Raw genomic sequence first — 16855 nt, 5'->3', positions numbered from 1 at the left:
AGTTAAGATGTTCCTTAAAGTTGAACTATAGAACAAAAACGTTCTCAAACCAAAACTACTAACTCTACAACATCTTCCATCACAGCAAATCTGACAGGTAAACTACAATTCTACAAAGTCTAATTAAAAGTTATGAAGTGAAATGTTTTGAGAACCTTGAGCCAAATAAACAAGAGCCAGTCCATCAACAGGGAAACAACAGGAAACCTCTCACTTACCCTGTGACTTTATGTCCATAGTCACATACGGGAAACTCCCAAGAACAGCCATAACCTCCTCATATTTTTCATCTTCAAGGAAATGCAACAGATTGTGGCGATCTGATTCTTTTAAACTCACCAAATCCTGGATAGTTTTAATTTTGAACTAAATTTAAAAGAAGACAGAAAAGAAATCCCAAAGCCATGAAACTTTTCAAAAAAAGAAAATTACTAGTATGTTTACTAAAACAAAATCCAAAAGATTTTAGAAAAATATTAAAATTATATACATTTAAAAGCAGAAAATAGTCAATGTATGACAAAACCCACTGAAATGTTGTGAAGTAATTAGCCTCCAACTAATTAGGAAAAAAAAAAAAAAATCAGAAAATACAATTTTACTGCATTTCACAGCCCTTTTCTCCAAGGAAATTTAAATTTAAGAATTTTTTATTACAAAGTTAATATGCAGTTATTTTTTAAATTAGAGAAGATTAAAGTTGAAGGGAAAAAACAGTTAACATTCCTACAGACTCTTGACCCAAGCAGGAACTATTGTCATTTAATTTGTTCAGTTTGCAGACCTCTGTTTTTTATTTTAAAGATAAATACCTTTAAGAATACGAATTTATCTCCAAGTATAGAGCTGCATGTACTCTTTAGGTTTTACTATACAATGTTCTTTTAATTGTTTTTTTTTTTTTAGAAGAAATTAAAAGACACTTGCTCCTTGGAAGAAAAGCTCTGACCAACCTAGATAGCCTATTAAAAAGCAGAGACATTACTTTACCAACAAAGGTCCATCTAGTTAAAGCTGTGGTTTTTCCAATAGTCATGTATGGATATGAAAGTTGGACCATAAAGAAAGGAGTGCCAAAGAATTGATGCTTTTGAACTGTGGTATTGGAAAAGACTCTTGAGAATCCCTTGGAGAGCAAGGAGATCAATTCAATCAATCTTAAAGGAAATCAGTCCTGACTATTCACTGGAAGGACTGATGCTGAAGCTGAAGCTCCAATACTTTGGTCACCTGATGCAAAGAACTGACTCACTGGAAAAGACCCTGATGCTGGGAAAGACTGAAGGCAAGAGAAGGCGACGACAGAGGATGAGATGGTTGGATAGCATCACCAACTCGATGGACATGAGTTTGAGCAAGCTCCAGGAGCTGATGATGGATAGGAAGCCTGGCATGCTGCAGTCCATGGGGTCACAAAGAGTCGGACAGGACAGAGCGACTTAACTGAACTTATGCAATATTCTCATTCTTGTTATTTTCTAAATATAGCTATCAGTTACTGCAGTAATACCAATCCTGGCTAAATGAATACCAAGGAGAAGGTTTTTTAATTTCTGAGTATTTGGTGCCAGTTATTAATTTTTACTTTCACAGATAGGAATTAGATCATGAGGCATGTGAAATGCCTGCTTTTGAATTCTGAAGTTTTCAATTATGACTTTAAATGTGATCAAATTTAAAAGAGCAACACACTTACTTGAGAGAAGAGTGTTCTGATATAAATTTCTAATATACATTTATTAGTTCTACCTTACTACTATCAAGTCCAATGTCTATCTTCTGTCCTCTTTGTCTAATACATACAAAGTGATGTTTAAAATTATAATTTCATTCCATTTTTTCCTGTATTTCCTCATTTTTCATTTATACACATTTTCTGCTGTGTCTTTTAAGATTCACTCTGTGGGGTCGGAAGAGTTGGACGTGACTTAGCGACTACACTACTACTACTAAAATTCACATTGGAGAAGGAAATGGCAACCCACTCCAGTATTCTTGTCTTGAGAATTCCATGGACAGAGAGGCTTAGTGGGCTGCAGTTCATGGGGTCACAGAGTCGGACACGACTGAGTGACTAACACACACACACACACATACAAAATTCATTCTCATAATCTATATACTATAATTTCTAAATAAGAATTATCTTTATATGATCTACTTGTATATTGAATGCTTAATTTTTTGTTCATAATCAAACTACTGCTCAAGCTTTAAGTCATTAATGAAATAAATGAAAAGTATACAGTGCATTTTTACACAGTACATTTATTTGGGCAACATAAAGGATAAAGTGCTAACTGCTAAAAATTTGACCCCCCCAAAGTAGTAAAATCATTTCAGTAATATGAATAAAATGTTACAAAATAGCTACCTAGTCAAGAAAGTATTAACAGAATCATTTGAGGGATAGTTTTAGAATGCTTGAAACATTGTAAATCTAAGATGTTCATAGTAACCACTTCTAGAAAAATTTTCATTCATGTTACCTTTAAGTGACATGACAGACTGCTTAAAACTAATTTTCAAGTGGCAAATTACCTTTTTATGATTAGAAACTCTTCTAAGATTGTCTTCTTCAATGTGAGGGAGCTGCAGAAGGGGAGATTTAAACTGCTGAAGGCCTTGAACAGCCATCTGGGAAAGCTTCATGCAGTTTTCAAGGGATGCCAAAGTTGGAGCACGAAACTCCCTTTCTTAGAAAGAACAGGAGGAAAAGCAAAAACAGGGCTGGACTATTTATATGTTCAGAGTACAAAATTCATAACAAACACAAATCCATGTGAACACCCTTAACACCTCAAATTTTATGATCACAGTATTGACTTCCCTTTAAAAGTTACTGGATAAGACACAGAAAATATACAAACTTGTTCAAATGTACATTAACCAGCAACAACCATTGATTTAATAGAAAAATTCTTTGCACCACTTCCAAAACCAGTAAATCATAAGACATTTTTGGTATTAAGAACATACTGATGTCATGCCACAAAATGACATCATTCATAACAACAAAACACAACAACTACCTCCTTTCTTAAGGGTTTCTTTCCATTATAGACCATAAACTCCCTTGTTCTTCCCTTCATGCAAAAAACACTACATGTCAGACGAATCATCATTACAGCACTTAAAAGAATTATTTCAAACTCATTGCTAACCTAATTCTAAAAATATTCAGAGGAAGAAAAGGATATTTTAAATCTTCACAAACAAAAAAAAACCAATAAAACAATGAAAAAACTGAATTAAAAAACATAAGTTGTGGTACTTCACATGATAGAAAATACAGGAAAAATAAGAAAAACCATAAGCAAAACTGGGAAAGCTGATTCAACTTACAGACAGAAATATATTAGGTTCCCACAAATCTTAAAAGTATAACCTGTACTATATGCTTGCAAGAAAAAGTACAACACAATTATGCTTCCTCCTCACCTTCACGGCTCCTGGCCATTATTATTAGTTGGCAGATTACGTTAACCATTTCTTGAAGTAGGGCAGGGCATTTTTTCAGCATAAATTGCTGATCTGCAAAACAATAAAACACCTGAAACAAATCATTCTTCTTTTATACTAAAACATTTTTATTACTTGTAGTCCAAAACTAGAGCTAAATTTAAGTTGTCAAACAAATTTTTCATATGACTTCAGAATTTTACAGGCTGCACACAACTGTTTCTCCTCAGCAGAACCAAGTCAAAAAATCAGTCAGAAAATCCTAGCTCAGATTAAATGTTTTAAAGGCAAACTTTTAATATTATGGTTTTTGGCTTTATAAATTACTCCCTACCTTTTTTTCTGGTAACAGTCTTAAACTTAATCATAACCTCACTAACTGAGGAACTTCGAAATTTTTTTTCTTGTGCATCTAAGTTTCTATAATTATGGATAAGTCCAAAGGCTAAGACTGAGAATGAATGTCAACTAAATGGAGAGAGAGGATAGGAGGAGGGGAGAGAGATTCTTTCACTTATACTGCAATAATAGTTAACCACTGAGATCATTCAGTGGAGTTGATAATCTAAAATAAATTTGTTTCCTGTTCCTTACATAATTGGTAAAAATGGAGATGGCTTCATATCTGTACAGAATATTAGGAACAGAATTACCAGCTACTTTGCAACTTCAATAAACAATGCTTAAATAGTGTACCTTAATTCCATCATATGTAGCCTATGGTACTATCATTAATCACTGAGCATCAACTGACCTTGTTTTCAAAGGCATTTGATTGCATTATTGGCTTAAAGCAGGGGGAGGGTGGGTTGGTTCATTCAGAAAGAAAATTTATTCCCTAAGGATAATAACTCTTTTAAAACTTTCAATTGCAATAATGCAAGTGAAAAAAGATGACACTCAAATTCACAACATACCTGGAGACATCACAGTCCTAATTTATTGCTTTTTTTTTTTTTTTTAAGTAAAATAGATGGCTTCAAGTACTGATGAAGCTTTAAGTAAAGATTAAACAGACATTTTACTGGTAACTACTGCTGGAGTATGGGGAGAAGGCAATGGCAACCCACTCCAGTACTCTTGCCTGGAAAATCCCATGGAGCCTGGCAGGGTGCAGTCCATGGGGTTGCTAAGAGTCGGACACGACTGGGCGACTTCACTTTCATTTTTCACTTTCATGTATTGGAGAAGAAAATGGCAACCCACTCCAGTGTTCTTGCCTGGAGAATCCCAGGGACGGCAGAGCCTGGTGGGCTGCCGTCTATGGGGTCGCAGAGTCGGACACGACTGAAGTGACTTAGCAGCAGCAGCAGCTGGAGTATGTTGGAGGCACTAGTGGTGCTGACTGAGATATCTGTGATGAAATCCATTTTTTCTCCCCGCAAAAAGCTTCAAAATTCTTTTTTTTAAAAAAGTCATTACGAATTATTGAATAATCTGAAATTAACTAGACATTTTTCATAGAGTATTCTCTTACCTTGAAATACAACATTTTAACATTTGCAAAATCATTTGACTTACTAAGACCTTCAAAGTGTTTGTGAAAGTAATTATGTATGTAGCATATAGATTTGTTTTTAAAAGGTCCTTGAGTAATTATCTGATTGAGCAAAAAAGAACAGTGACAAAAACACTGTACCATGAGGCCTAATTAAATCTACTGCTTTTGTACCACTAAAACCCTACAGACAGTAGAATCAAAATACCTTCTTCAAGGGTCTCAGGAATTTTCATTCTAGCAAGATGAGACAGTAAAAGAACTCTGGCCTTCAGGCTATAAGGGCAGGTAAGTGGAGGCTCATTCTTCTTTAAATTAATGCTGCCAATTTCTCTGATGAGCTAGGGAAAATAAAATAATTATTTAAAAAAATGTATACTTAATAAAGCATAAACTTTAATATTTAAATGTTTATCAAAGAATTTGGGAGACAGGCCTAACCTGAGGTATTAAAATATTATCTGTTGGTCTGCTTGTGGCATCTTTATTATACTGAGGATCAAATTCAGAGGCTCCAGCCAAAACCATGATAAGACCTAAAAAAAACAAAAGAAATATGAAGAAAAATAAGTTTACTAACCCTTAATCACCCTCCCCAAATGATACCAGATTAATGATAGAGGGAGGCAGTTTTCTAGTCACACACAATGCTAAAATCAATATTAACAGGTAAAAATTTCTCTCGCAACAAAAGAAACATCTCATTTTTAAAAAGTGTTTGTAATATTACCTATCACAAGTAAATAGAAATACACGTCAAATTAAGGGCCCAGAAGCAACTAGGTGCATTAAAACCACTACAAATAGCATCGGTTTCTAGATGTAATCATGTGTTCCACATAAAATTTCTTTTTTAAAAAGAATCAACTTTTATTGGAGGACAGCTGCTTTACAATGCTGTGTTAGTTTCTGTTGCTTAGCAAAGTGAATTAGCTACACACACACTTACATTCCCTCTGCTTTGGACTTCCTTCCCATTGAGGTCACCACAGAACACTGTGTAGGGTTCCCTGAGCTACAGAGCAACAGCAAGTATTCCATGTGACATTACTAACTGCTGTGTGAAAAAGGGGGTTAAAAAGGGTTTCAGGTTTCTTCACTTCATGACTCCTCAATGCCATGAGTAATCTAAAATATACTGTAATTTACAAAAATTTTTATTATGGAATCATGGAGGGCTTTGTAGGAACAGTGTTCCTTGAAATACACATGATTTGAGGTCACATATATTAGTGTTACTTTTCTTAGTCTATACAAGCTCTTTAATGACTGGCACTAGAGTTACCAATCTTCACCTTATGGCAGAAAATGCATGCCATGTTCTCACAAAAATCAGGACAGTATACAAGTGAAGTGCATAAACCCTGAAGCTTTCAAGCCCTGGCTGAATGACCTAAGACAATACTCTTCACTTCTCTACGGGCCTCAGTTTCTTCATATGTGCCTGATACACGTAAGCGTAGTAATGCGTATGAGCTGTTATTATTAGTACCCTCAAATGTTTGAATGAAAACAACAGTTCCTAAGACTGCATATAAACAGTGCCAGTCCTAAAACCAATGATAACTAACCAAACAAAATTAAATAAAGCTAAGCAAAGCTTTTCTGAAAGAATTGTGTAAGGCTAAGTACCACCCTCAGAAATGAAACAGAACTCAAGATCACTGATCCAAAAAACATATTAAAACTGGTTACAAACATGAAATATTTTCAAAAGGGAGAATGTTTATAAATTAATATTTCAATCCAGCACAAAGAAGAGTGTACATGTGCACAAGGGAGGGTAACATTCACTCATTCCTCAGAAATAAAAGACCTGCTCATTCTTCAGAAACATAAAATCAGCTCACACAGTCATATAATCCTGGGATTATAAGATAAATCTCTTTCTCATTATCAAGAAAGTTAATAAAATTGGCAAACACAAAAATATGACAAAGTCCACTGAGGTTTTGGAAAAAAAAATGCATCTACGCATGAAGCACAATTTTAAACTTATGTCCTTTTTTTTTAATGTGTAAGATTTCAACAGAGCTGTAATTCTGAAAAGTAATATAAAGTATTCCAGGGATAAAATTTACAATGCTAGCTTTATGGAATCAAGAAAGTATTCAGGATGTTACTTTTTATGTCATAATAAATTCTGAAATAAGCCTCTGGGAATGAAATATTTTGGCAAATTTCTTTAAACACTCCTAAGACCTCGACTTATTTTACATCATTAGCATGGTAAAATGTACTGGCTTGGGAACCACACTGCCTGAGTTCTATCCTAGCTGTCACTTACTGTGTATCCTTGAGCTCAGTTTCTTCATCTATAAAATGTGCTTAAAAACAGCACTTATTTATGGGAGCATACAAAGATTAAATGAGCTAATACCTGATAGTGCCTCACAATACCTGGCAACAATAAATACTCAAGAAATGTTAGCTGGAATTATTATAAAATTAGTCCACAAGAAGCTTTACCATAAAATCTCTGAAGGGAAAATATATACATATACATACAGCTGAGTGAATGAGAATAACAGAACTACAGATCAAGAAATATGACAAAGGGTATTAGCATCTTCCTCCAGTTTTAGCTTTAATGAACTGAATATCCCTAAAACTATAAAATGGAATTTCTCCAACTGAATATATATACCAATTCCACATAAATGACTCAGAAAATAATTTACTATCACAGTTACTTAAATTTACTTACGTTTCATATCCATATTTCGAGTTTTATAAACAAAGTAGGTATAAATCTGTGTTGTGCGTATTAGAATCTGGTCTCCACTATAGCGTATTGAGCGATACCACCAAGAGCCCTAAGACACAAAATTAAGCAAGAAAAAAAGCATGAAAACTACAATAAATGTTAATTTTGATGCAGAATGTTTATGGTCAAATTTTATAAATGTTCATAAACCAATAAAAATTTGCTCTTTAGAACAAATACCTTTACTATATATTTCAAATGATTTATACGGCAAGTATTTATGCTGCATGATGCCTAAATACCAGCCTATCTCATTACATATATATGATTAAAAGATTTAAGTTTCAACTAGAAATTGTTTACAGACAAAACAGGAATGAAACAACCCATTGCTATAAGCAACAAGTTGGTTTCTGACACATGGCATGTCTTCAACAAATGTTTGACAAATAAGTGTAAGAGCAATTTTACAGTTGATATACTACTTTCATTCACATTATTCCATACACAGTTGGATTCTAACACAACAATCCTATGAAGAAAGCAAGACAGGTTAATTGTTAGCCTCACTACAGGACTAATAGGAACCCTAAGATCAGTAAGAACACCACCAGTCATGAAGGTAATAAACAATAAAATCATAAATATTATGGTATCTCTATATTTGAGGTCGCAAAGAGTCAGACACAACTGAGTGACTGAACTGACTGAACTGATGCAACTGTTTTTAAAAATGAGGTTGTTCTACACGTACTCCTGCATGAAGCAAAAAAGTCACAGGACAATATATATAGTAAGACCACATTTTTAAAAATGTGTATATACACTTAATGCATAGAAAAAGATCTGAAAAGGAAATCAACAAACTTAGTAGTGATTATCTCCAACAGAGAAATGGAGTCGGGGGAGGTGGTAATGGAAGACTTTCATTTTAAATTCTAAATATATCTGTATTATCTCATTTGTGTGTAACTTTTGAATCATGAGGAGACACATTTTAACATACTAAAGTGATGTCACCTTTAGAAGACCTTAAAGGATAGTTGAATATAAAATTCTTAAAACTCAAGGATTAATGGATTATGGATTATATTCTAACACAAATTACAATCTTATAAGGAGACCCCAAACCATGCCACCCATTCTCTTCTCTAAAAAATGTTAATAAAAAGAGCTGGAACTTACCACAACAACTGGAAGGATAACCATGAATGCCAAGCCATATACAAGTAAAACCTTGAATTGAAAAGGAGGAAAAAAAAGATCATTCCTTCCTGAGGTAAATTACAACATCCATGAACACTTACTTTGAGGCTTACGTGGAGGAGGCACTATTAAAAGCACATCTTATGTATTTCATTGAATCCTTACTTTCAAACTCTGTGAGGAAGGTACCATTATTATTTTCTTTTTGCAGATAGGGAATCTGCAGCATATACAGTCATCCCTCAGTATCTGAGGGGAACTGGTTTCAAAACCCCCAAGGATACCAAAATTCAGGAATGCTCAAGTCCTTTGTATAAACTGGTGGTAGCAGAGTATCCAGGGAAGTGAAACATGCTGATAGGGAGAGCCAACTCAGTTGACCTTGAGCAATGTTGGGGCTGGGGGACCAACCTCCTTGCAGTGGAAAATCCACATATAACTTTAGAGCTGGCCTTCTATATCGTGGCTCTGCATCCATGGATTCAACCATGGATTGTGGAATACTGTAGTCTGTGTTTATTGGGGAAAAAAATCATATATAAGTGGACCTACACAGTTCAAGCCCCTGTTATTCAAGGGTCATCCACATCTTTGCAAGTAGTTAGTGCCTTGGAAATAAATGATAAAACCTGGATTCTTTGCCTCAATATCAAACAGAACATATGTTGTTTCCAAGTAATTTCTATTGGTCTGATTTTTGTCCTAATACTCAATCCTAAATCTGGTAGCTAACAAACTTTCTCTTCTCTAGTGTTCCCTCAACATGCTTATATACAGCAATTATATACCCTGGAAGAAAACATGTAAATAAATAGCCATAAAATGACACTAAATAGCCATTTTCAAAACAAATGACAGACTGTAAGGATTGGAACAAATGTTACAAATGACAGACTGGGTTTTATTGCTTCAAAGATAGCTCCTAGATAATTATTTTCAAGAAAGGAGAAGTAGGGAATTCCTAAACAACAGGTCAAGATAATTTCTGACGTTTTAAGAGTTGCAGCCTCTCGTCGCTGGTTGAAGTCTGATCATCCAGCTGCCCCTTAAAGTACCAATATAGAATATATACCATTATGTTAGGACACATTAATAATTTAGCTTGGATAAATGTGGAATACAGGGTAATTTAAATTTTGAGTACTACTTAGCGATAAATGTCTACACCATAAGAAAAGTAGTTCCCTAAACCAATGGTAAGACCCAATCTGAAACTACCTCCAAAAGAAATCACCACAATTTGAAGCTTCTAAAACTATACTAGAGTACATTTCCCCAAATTCCCCAATGTAATAATAAGAACCAATTCTTTTCTCTATTACGTAAAGTTTCCATCATACACAGTTAAATTAGAAACAGTATACTGGGATTTTCTTTGTAATGCTTTCTTTATATTGCCAAGATATATCCAACACATTAACATGTGTCTTATTAAGTGTACTCACCAATATTGAATTTTTCTGGTCAACGATCCAAGCTGGGAGGGCAATTCCAAAGCTTGTGGCTAAAACAGGAAGAGTACTTTTGAAGAGTCTGCACTTCAGTTTCATTTATTTGTATCCCTAAATTCTACCTCCCGTCACCTCCAAAAAACTTTAAGATTATCTTATTATGTGTGTCTCATACACAAAAGTTGATGTGAAATGGTTTATATCTGAAACTGTAAATTTTTCCAGAAGAAAAAAAAAATCTAAGTACATGAATTCCTTCTTCTCAGAACACTTAAATCCATTTATATGTCCTGAGTTTAGTAAACACTATGAATATATGGTAAAATGTTTAGTCAGTAAAGAAAAAACAGATATTTCATCCTATTTTTATCAACTGCTAACTGTAAATGATGAATAATGACAGTGACTACTCTTCTCATCAAATCAAAGATCTTTACAACTAATCTCTAGAAAAATTAAGTAAAGGAAACTCAATTTACGTATCCATTTAACTCTGTGTGGTTATAATTTTTCTATTCACAAACTAAGAAAATCAAAACATTCTTTTAAATCTAACATTTTCATAATATACGCAATACCTTAACCCCAGTATTTTTTAAATAATCATTTACCACACCTTGAGGCCCATCTGGATTTCCAAACTCTTCCCAATTTTTCCGGGATTCTTCATCAGTTAAACTAGCATAGAAAGAACAAAGGCGCAAAATTAGAAAACCACGTCTGAAAAATAAGCACTCAACTACACAAACTCCATTAACCAACCAACTCATTTCTTAAAAGAAAGAATTTCAGAGAATCAAGAAAAACCCTCTGAAACCTGAAAAAAATATAGGGACAGGTAAAGGAAGGAATTCAGCATTAACAGTCAGTTCAGTTCAGTCGCTCAGTCGTGTCTGACTCTTTGCAACCCCATGAATCGCAGCATGCCAGGCCTCCCTGTCCATCACAAACTCCCGGAGTTTACCAAACTCATGTCCATCAAGTCGGTGATGCCATCCAGCCATCTCATCCTCTGTCATCCCCTTCTCCTGCCCCCAATCCCTCCCAGCATCAGGGTGTTTTCCAACGAGTCAACTCTTCGCATGAGGTGGCCAAAGTATGGGAGTTTCAGCTTCAGCATCAGTCCTTCCAATGAACACCCAGGACTTATCTCCTTCAGGATGGACTTGCTGTCCAAGGGACTTTCAAGAGTCTTCTCCAACACCATAGCTCAAAAGCATCAATTTTTCGGTGCTCAGCTTTCTGCACAGTCCAACTCTCACATCCATCCATGACCACTGGAAAAACCATAGCCTTGACCAGATGGACCTTTGTTGGCAAAGTAATGTCTCTGCTTTTTAATATGCTATCTAGGTTGGTCATAACTTTCCTTCCAAGGAGTAAGCATCTTTTAATTTCATGGCTGCAGTCACCATCTGCAGTGATTTTGGAGCCCAAAAAAATAAAGTCTGACACTGTTTCCACTGTCTCCCCATCTATTTCCCATGAAGTGATGGGACCAGATGCCGTGATCTTAGTTTTCTGAATGTTAAGCTTTAAGCCAACTTTTTCACTCTCCTCTTTTACTTTCATCAAGAGGCTTTTTAGTTCCTCTTCACTTTCTGCCATTAGGGTGGTGTCATCTGCATATCTGAGGTTATTGATATTTCTCCCGGCAATCTTGATTCCAGCTTGTGCTTCATCTAGCCCAGCGTTCCTCATGATGTATTCTGCATATAAGTTAAATAAGCAGGGGGACAACATACAGCCTTGATGTATTCCTTTTCCTATTTGGAACCAGTCTGTTGTTCCATGTCCAGTTCTAACTGTGGCTTCCTGACCTGCATACAGGTTTCTCAAGAGGCAGGTCAGGTGGTCTGGTATTCCCATCTCCTTCAGAATTTTCCAGTTTATTGTGATCCACACAGTCAAAGGCTTTGGCGTAGTCAATAAAGCATTAACAAACAATGCTAATTAATGAGCCCAGATACAAATTCTTAGTTGGCCCAAGAGTTCTCAAGTTTAGCCAGTTCAAGACAGAAAATCAAACTTTAAAGGCTATTACATTTTCTAAGGAGGCAGGGGGAATTAGAGGTGACTTTTCAAAATCTTATACATTCATTTATTTCCCAAAGTTTTTTCAATGAGCATGCTTTTATTTTAATAATGATATATACCTATATTTTAAATGTAAACTTAATACACAATTAATAATAATCCCTCCAAAACTTGCACCACAGTCTCAAAGAAAAAAATAAACAACACCTATAAAATTCCACTACTGTGGTAAAGGTCATTTGCACTGTGCTGAGATCACAATTTTCTCCTAAGCCAACTTCCAGGAAGACTAGGCAAATACCTGCTAGAGCAACAGCTTCCTAACTCAGGCAATATGAGAGACAGCGACTCTTTTTTCTAATATGTAAACATAAATATAACCCATGGCCTGGGCAATGGCTCAAGGCACAGGGTAAGAGTAGCTTTATTCCAGGTCCTGGCTAGATGTTTTAAAAAAAACAAAAGCGTTAAAAGAACTCTTTCCTTCATAAACTTTACAATGTTATTATGGAGACAAGGCAGTCACAAACATACAAAAATGACCAATAACATAATAAGGAAGACATTCTTGCAGACCTACTGGCAAAAGATTATGTTTATGTTCAAACCTAACTTTAGACAAAGATGGAGAAGCTCTATACAGTGAGCTGACTGTGGCTCATATCATGAACTCCTTATTGCAAAATTCAGACTTAAATTGAAGAATGTAGGGAAAACCACTAGACCATTCAGGTATGACCTAAATCAAATCACTTACGATTATACAGTGGAAGTGACAAATAAGACTCAAGGGATTAGATCTGATGGACAGAGTGCCTGAAGAACTATGGACAGAGGCATGACATTGTCCAGGAGGTAGTGATCAAGACCATCCCCAAGAAAAAGAAATGCAAAAAGGCAAAAGGGCTGTCTGAGGAGGTCGTGCGAATAGCTGAAAAAAGAAGAGAAGCTAAATGCAAAGGAGAAAAGGAATGATATACCCATTTGAATGTAGAATTTCAAAGAGTAGCAAGGAGAGATAAGAAAGCCTTCTGCAGTAATCAATGCAAAAAAACAGAGGAAAACAATAGAATGGGAAAAACTAGAGATCGCTTGAAGAAAATTAAAGATATCAAGGGAACATTTCATGCAAAGATGGACACAATAAAGGACAGAAATGGCATGGATCTAACAGAAGCAGAAGATATTAAGAAGAGGTGGCAAGAATACACAGAAGAACTATACAGAAAATATCTTCACAATGCAGAATAACCACGATGGTGTGATCACTCACCTAGAGTCAAGACATCCTGGAATTCAAGGGGGCCTTAGGAAGCATGAACAAAGCTAGTGGAGTTGATAAAATTTCAGTTATTTCAAATCCTAAAAGATGATGCCATTAAAGTGCTGCACTCAGTAGGCCAGCTAATTTGGAGAAAACAGCAGTGGCCACAGGACTGGAAAAGGTCAGTTTTCATTCTAATCCCAAAGAAAGGCAATCCCAAAGAATGCTCAAATTACCTCACAATTGCACTCATCTCAAATGCTAGCAAAGTAACATTCAAAATTCTCCAAGCCAGGCTTCAACAGTACGTGAACCAAGAACTTTCAGATGTTCAAGCTGGATTTAGAAAAGGCAGAGGAACCAGAGATAAAATTGCCAACATTCGCTGGATCATCGAAAAAAGAAAGTTCCAGAAGAACATCTACTTCTGTTTTATTGACTATGCCAAAGCCTTTGACTATGTGGATCACAACAAACTGGAAAATTCTTCAAGAGATGGGAATACCAGACCACTCGACCTGTCTCCTGAGAAATCCATATGCAGGACAAGAAGCAACAGTTAGAACTGGACATGGAATAAGAGACTGGTTCCAAATTGGGAAAGGAGTACGTAAAGGCTGTATATTGTCACCCTGCTTATTTAATTTACATGCAGAGTACATCATACAAAATGCCGGGCTGGATGAAGAAGCACAAGCTGGAATCAAGACTGCTGGAAGAAATATCAATAACCTCAGATACGCAGATGACACAACCCTTATGGCAGGAACCAAAGAAGAATTAAAGAGCCTCTTGATGAAAGTGAAAGAGGAGAGTGAAAAAGTTGGCTTAAAACTCAACATTCAGAAAACAAAGATCACGGCATCTGGTCCCATCACTTCATGGCAAACAGATGGGGAAACAACGGAAACAGTGACAGACTTTATTTTGGGGGGCTCCAAATCACTGCAGATGGTGACTGCAGCCATGAAATTAAAAGACGCTTGCTCCTTGGAAAAGCTATGACAAACCTAGACAGCATATTAAAAAGCAGTGACATTACTTTACCAACAAACGTCTGTCTAGTCAAAGCTACGATTTTTCCAGTAGTCATGTACAGATGTGAGAGTTGGACTATAAAGTAAGCTGAGCACCGAAGAATTGATGCTTTTAAACTGTGATGTTGTTGAAGACTCTTGAGAGTCCCTCGGACTGCAAGGAGATGCAGCCAGTCAATCCTAAAGGAAATCAGTCCTGAATATTCACTGGAAGGACTGAAGCTGAAGCTGAAACTCCGATACTTTGGCCACCTGAAGCGAAGAACCAACTCACTGGAAAACACCCTGATGCTGGGACAGACTGAAGGCGGGAAGAGAAGAGGACGACAGAAGATTAGACGGTTGGATGGCATCACCAACGTGATGGACATGAGTTTGCGTAGGTTCTGGGAGTTGGTGATGGACAGGGAACCTGACATGCTGCAGTCCATGGGGTTGCAGGGAGTCAGACACAACTGAGTGACTGAACTGAATTTTAGCCATATTTTTATTTCCCAGAACATATGTACCTAAGATACAATATATTTTCTATTCAATAAAGCTCCAAGTTGAGAGAAAGAATGCAAAAGTACCTTAATAAAATTGCAAAATTTTTCAATGATTTGAAATATTTTTATACTTATCAATTTGGTCACTTACAAAAACAAAGCACCTTGACATCTTTAGTCCTTATTCAACTGTAACTTCACTTACACTATTTGACCTAAGGCTACAGTAAAATACAAGAGCCAAGGAAAGGCACTGTTAGACTGCAAGTTAATAAGGAGTGGTGCTGATTCTTTTCTGCTAAGGGAGGGATATTTCTCAACAACTTTTGTCGTGGTTTCACTGTATAATTGTCCACCTCATCAAGAGCTTTAGCTATTATTTCTTTGAATTTTCTATCTCCTAATGAGATTCTTTTCCCCAAAATAATTATCTCTGTCCCTTTCTGCCTTTCTAATGATGGCAACAACATAAACTGTTCTGTTCTCTATTCAATGCCCTCAGATTTGCAAAATAAAGCACAGCTCACATAAAAGAAGCATTTGATTTTTCAACCTGTACACACATCTGATTAAAACTTCATTAACTCATTCATTAAACCAATCTGTGTACAACTGTTGTGTAACCATTCTGTATAGTCAAAGGAATTACCAACTTTTTAAAAAGTCAGTTTAAGAAAGCAACTGATTTTTTGCTACTTATTACTGCTTCAGTATAATACCATTTCTAAGACTTAAAGAACTTAAAAGCTGTGTGATTTCAGTATAATTTATATATAATAAGCTCACACAACGCCACTGGTACTAACGTAATTTTTTTTTAATTCAAGGAGTGTGAAGTTTCCTAAACATGATTATATCCCTTTACTTTGAGGGTGGGAGGTTATATCATAAACCCCATTAGGAATCTAAATCTAATGAAATCTATGCCCCTCTTGTCCTGGGAAAAAAATGCACATTTACCAATACACATAAATTCTGTATACCATTTCAGGGACCTCAGATTATAAATCCAAATGCCTTCACTAAATGATATATGAGCAGCCTGAGTTGGCTATACATAGCTAAATTATGTATTCATATGTAAGAATACATGCAAACAAAGGTTATAAAAGTTAAAATAGTTTTAAATATGTTAATTCATGCTGCCCATGTGTTATAAAATAGTTTAAACACAGGTTCTACACCCAAAAGCAAAATCCCAACTGTATCCAGAAAAATGAATCAGAGAATTCACAAGTTGGCCTAACTCCTCAAAAATAACCATACCTCCTTTCCTTTAAGTAACAATCTGGTCTGAAGAAATAGGAATGACCCACTTATTTATTATCATGAGCAAATAAGGGAAGAGAAACTAGCTTAAATGACCAAGGCAAATTCTCGAAAACTTTGTAGATCAAAGTCTATAACTGCATTCCACAAGTTGCTTGAAATTCGTATCTTAGGCTACTAGAGTTATACATAAGACAGCAGCTTCAATTCAATCACTCAAACCTATCACATACATATTCAGTAAAATGTACCCTTTTAACTTATCTAGTTATATTTGTACAAGTTAAAGTAACTCAAGAGTTTTGGGTCCCAGAATCATTTTACTTCTTCTTCTGCCTGATAGACCATCAACTATTTTAGACCTTTTACATACAAACACTCTACTTCATGATCATGCAACCAAGTTAAAACCAAAGGTCATATGTTATTCTTCAGT

The 16855-nt window shown here is 35.6% G+C and overlaps 1 protein-coding gene across 1 annotated transcript in view; it reads right to left on the bottom strand.

The window, feature by feature from the left end:
* The window catches only part of SEC63 (SEC63 homolog, protein translocation regulator), a 72999-nt gene that overhangs the window by 23130 nt on the left and 33014 nt on the right, over positions 1-16855 (bottom strand). The window contains exons 5-13 of the mRNA XM_065911307.1: positions 10941-11002; positions 10319-10377; positions 8853-8903; positions 7668-7776; positions 5402-5496; positions 5169-5301; positions 3442-3534; positions 2542-2696; positions 219-366 (exon numbers count right to left, since the gene is read on the bottom strand). Coding sequence (XP_065767379.1) covers positions 219-366; positions 2542-2696; positions 3442-3534; positions 5169-5301; positions 5402-5496; positions 7668-7776; positions 8853-8903; positions 10319-10377; positions 10941-11002 — 905 coding nt within the window. The remainder of the gene's footprint in view (positions 1-218; positions 367-2541; positions 2697-3441; positions 3535-5168; positions 5302-5401; positions 5497-7667; positions 7777-8852; positions 8904-10318; positions 10378-10940; positions 11003-16855) is intronic.

This window comes from Muntiacus reevesi, chromosome 19 (genome assembly GCF_963930625.1).
Source record: "Muntiacus reevesi chromosome 19, mMunRee1.1, whole genome shotgun sequence".
Taxonomy (NCBI): domain Eukaryota; kingdom Metazoa; phylum Chordata; class Mammalia; order Artiodactyla; family Cervidae; genus Muntiacus; species Muntiacus reevesi.
This window is presented reverse-complemented; position numbering and strand designations above follow the sequence as displayed.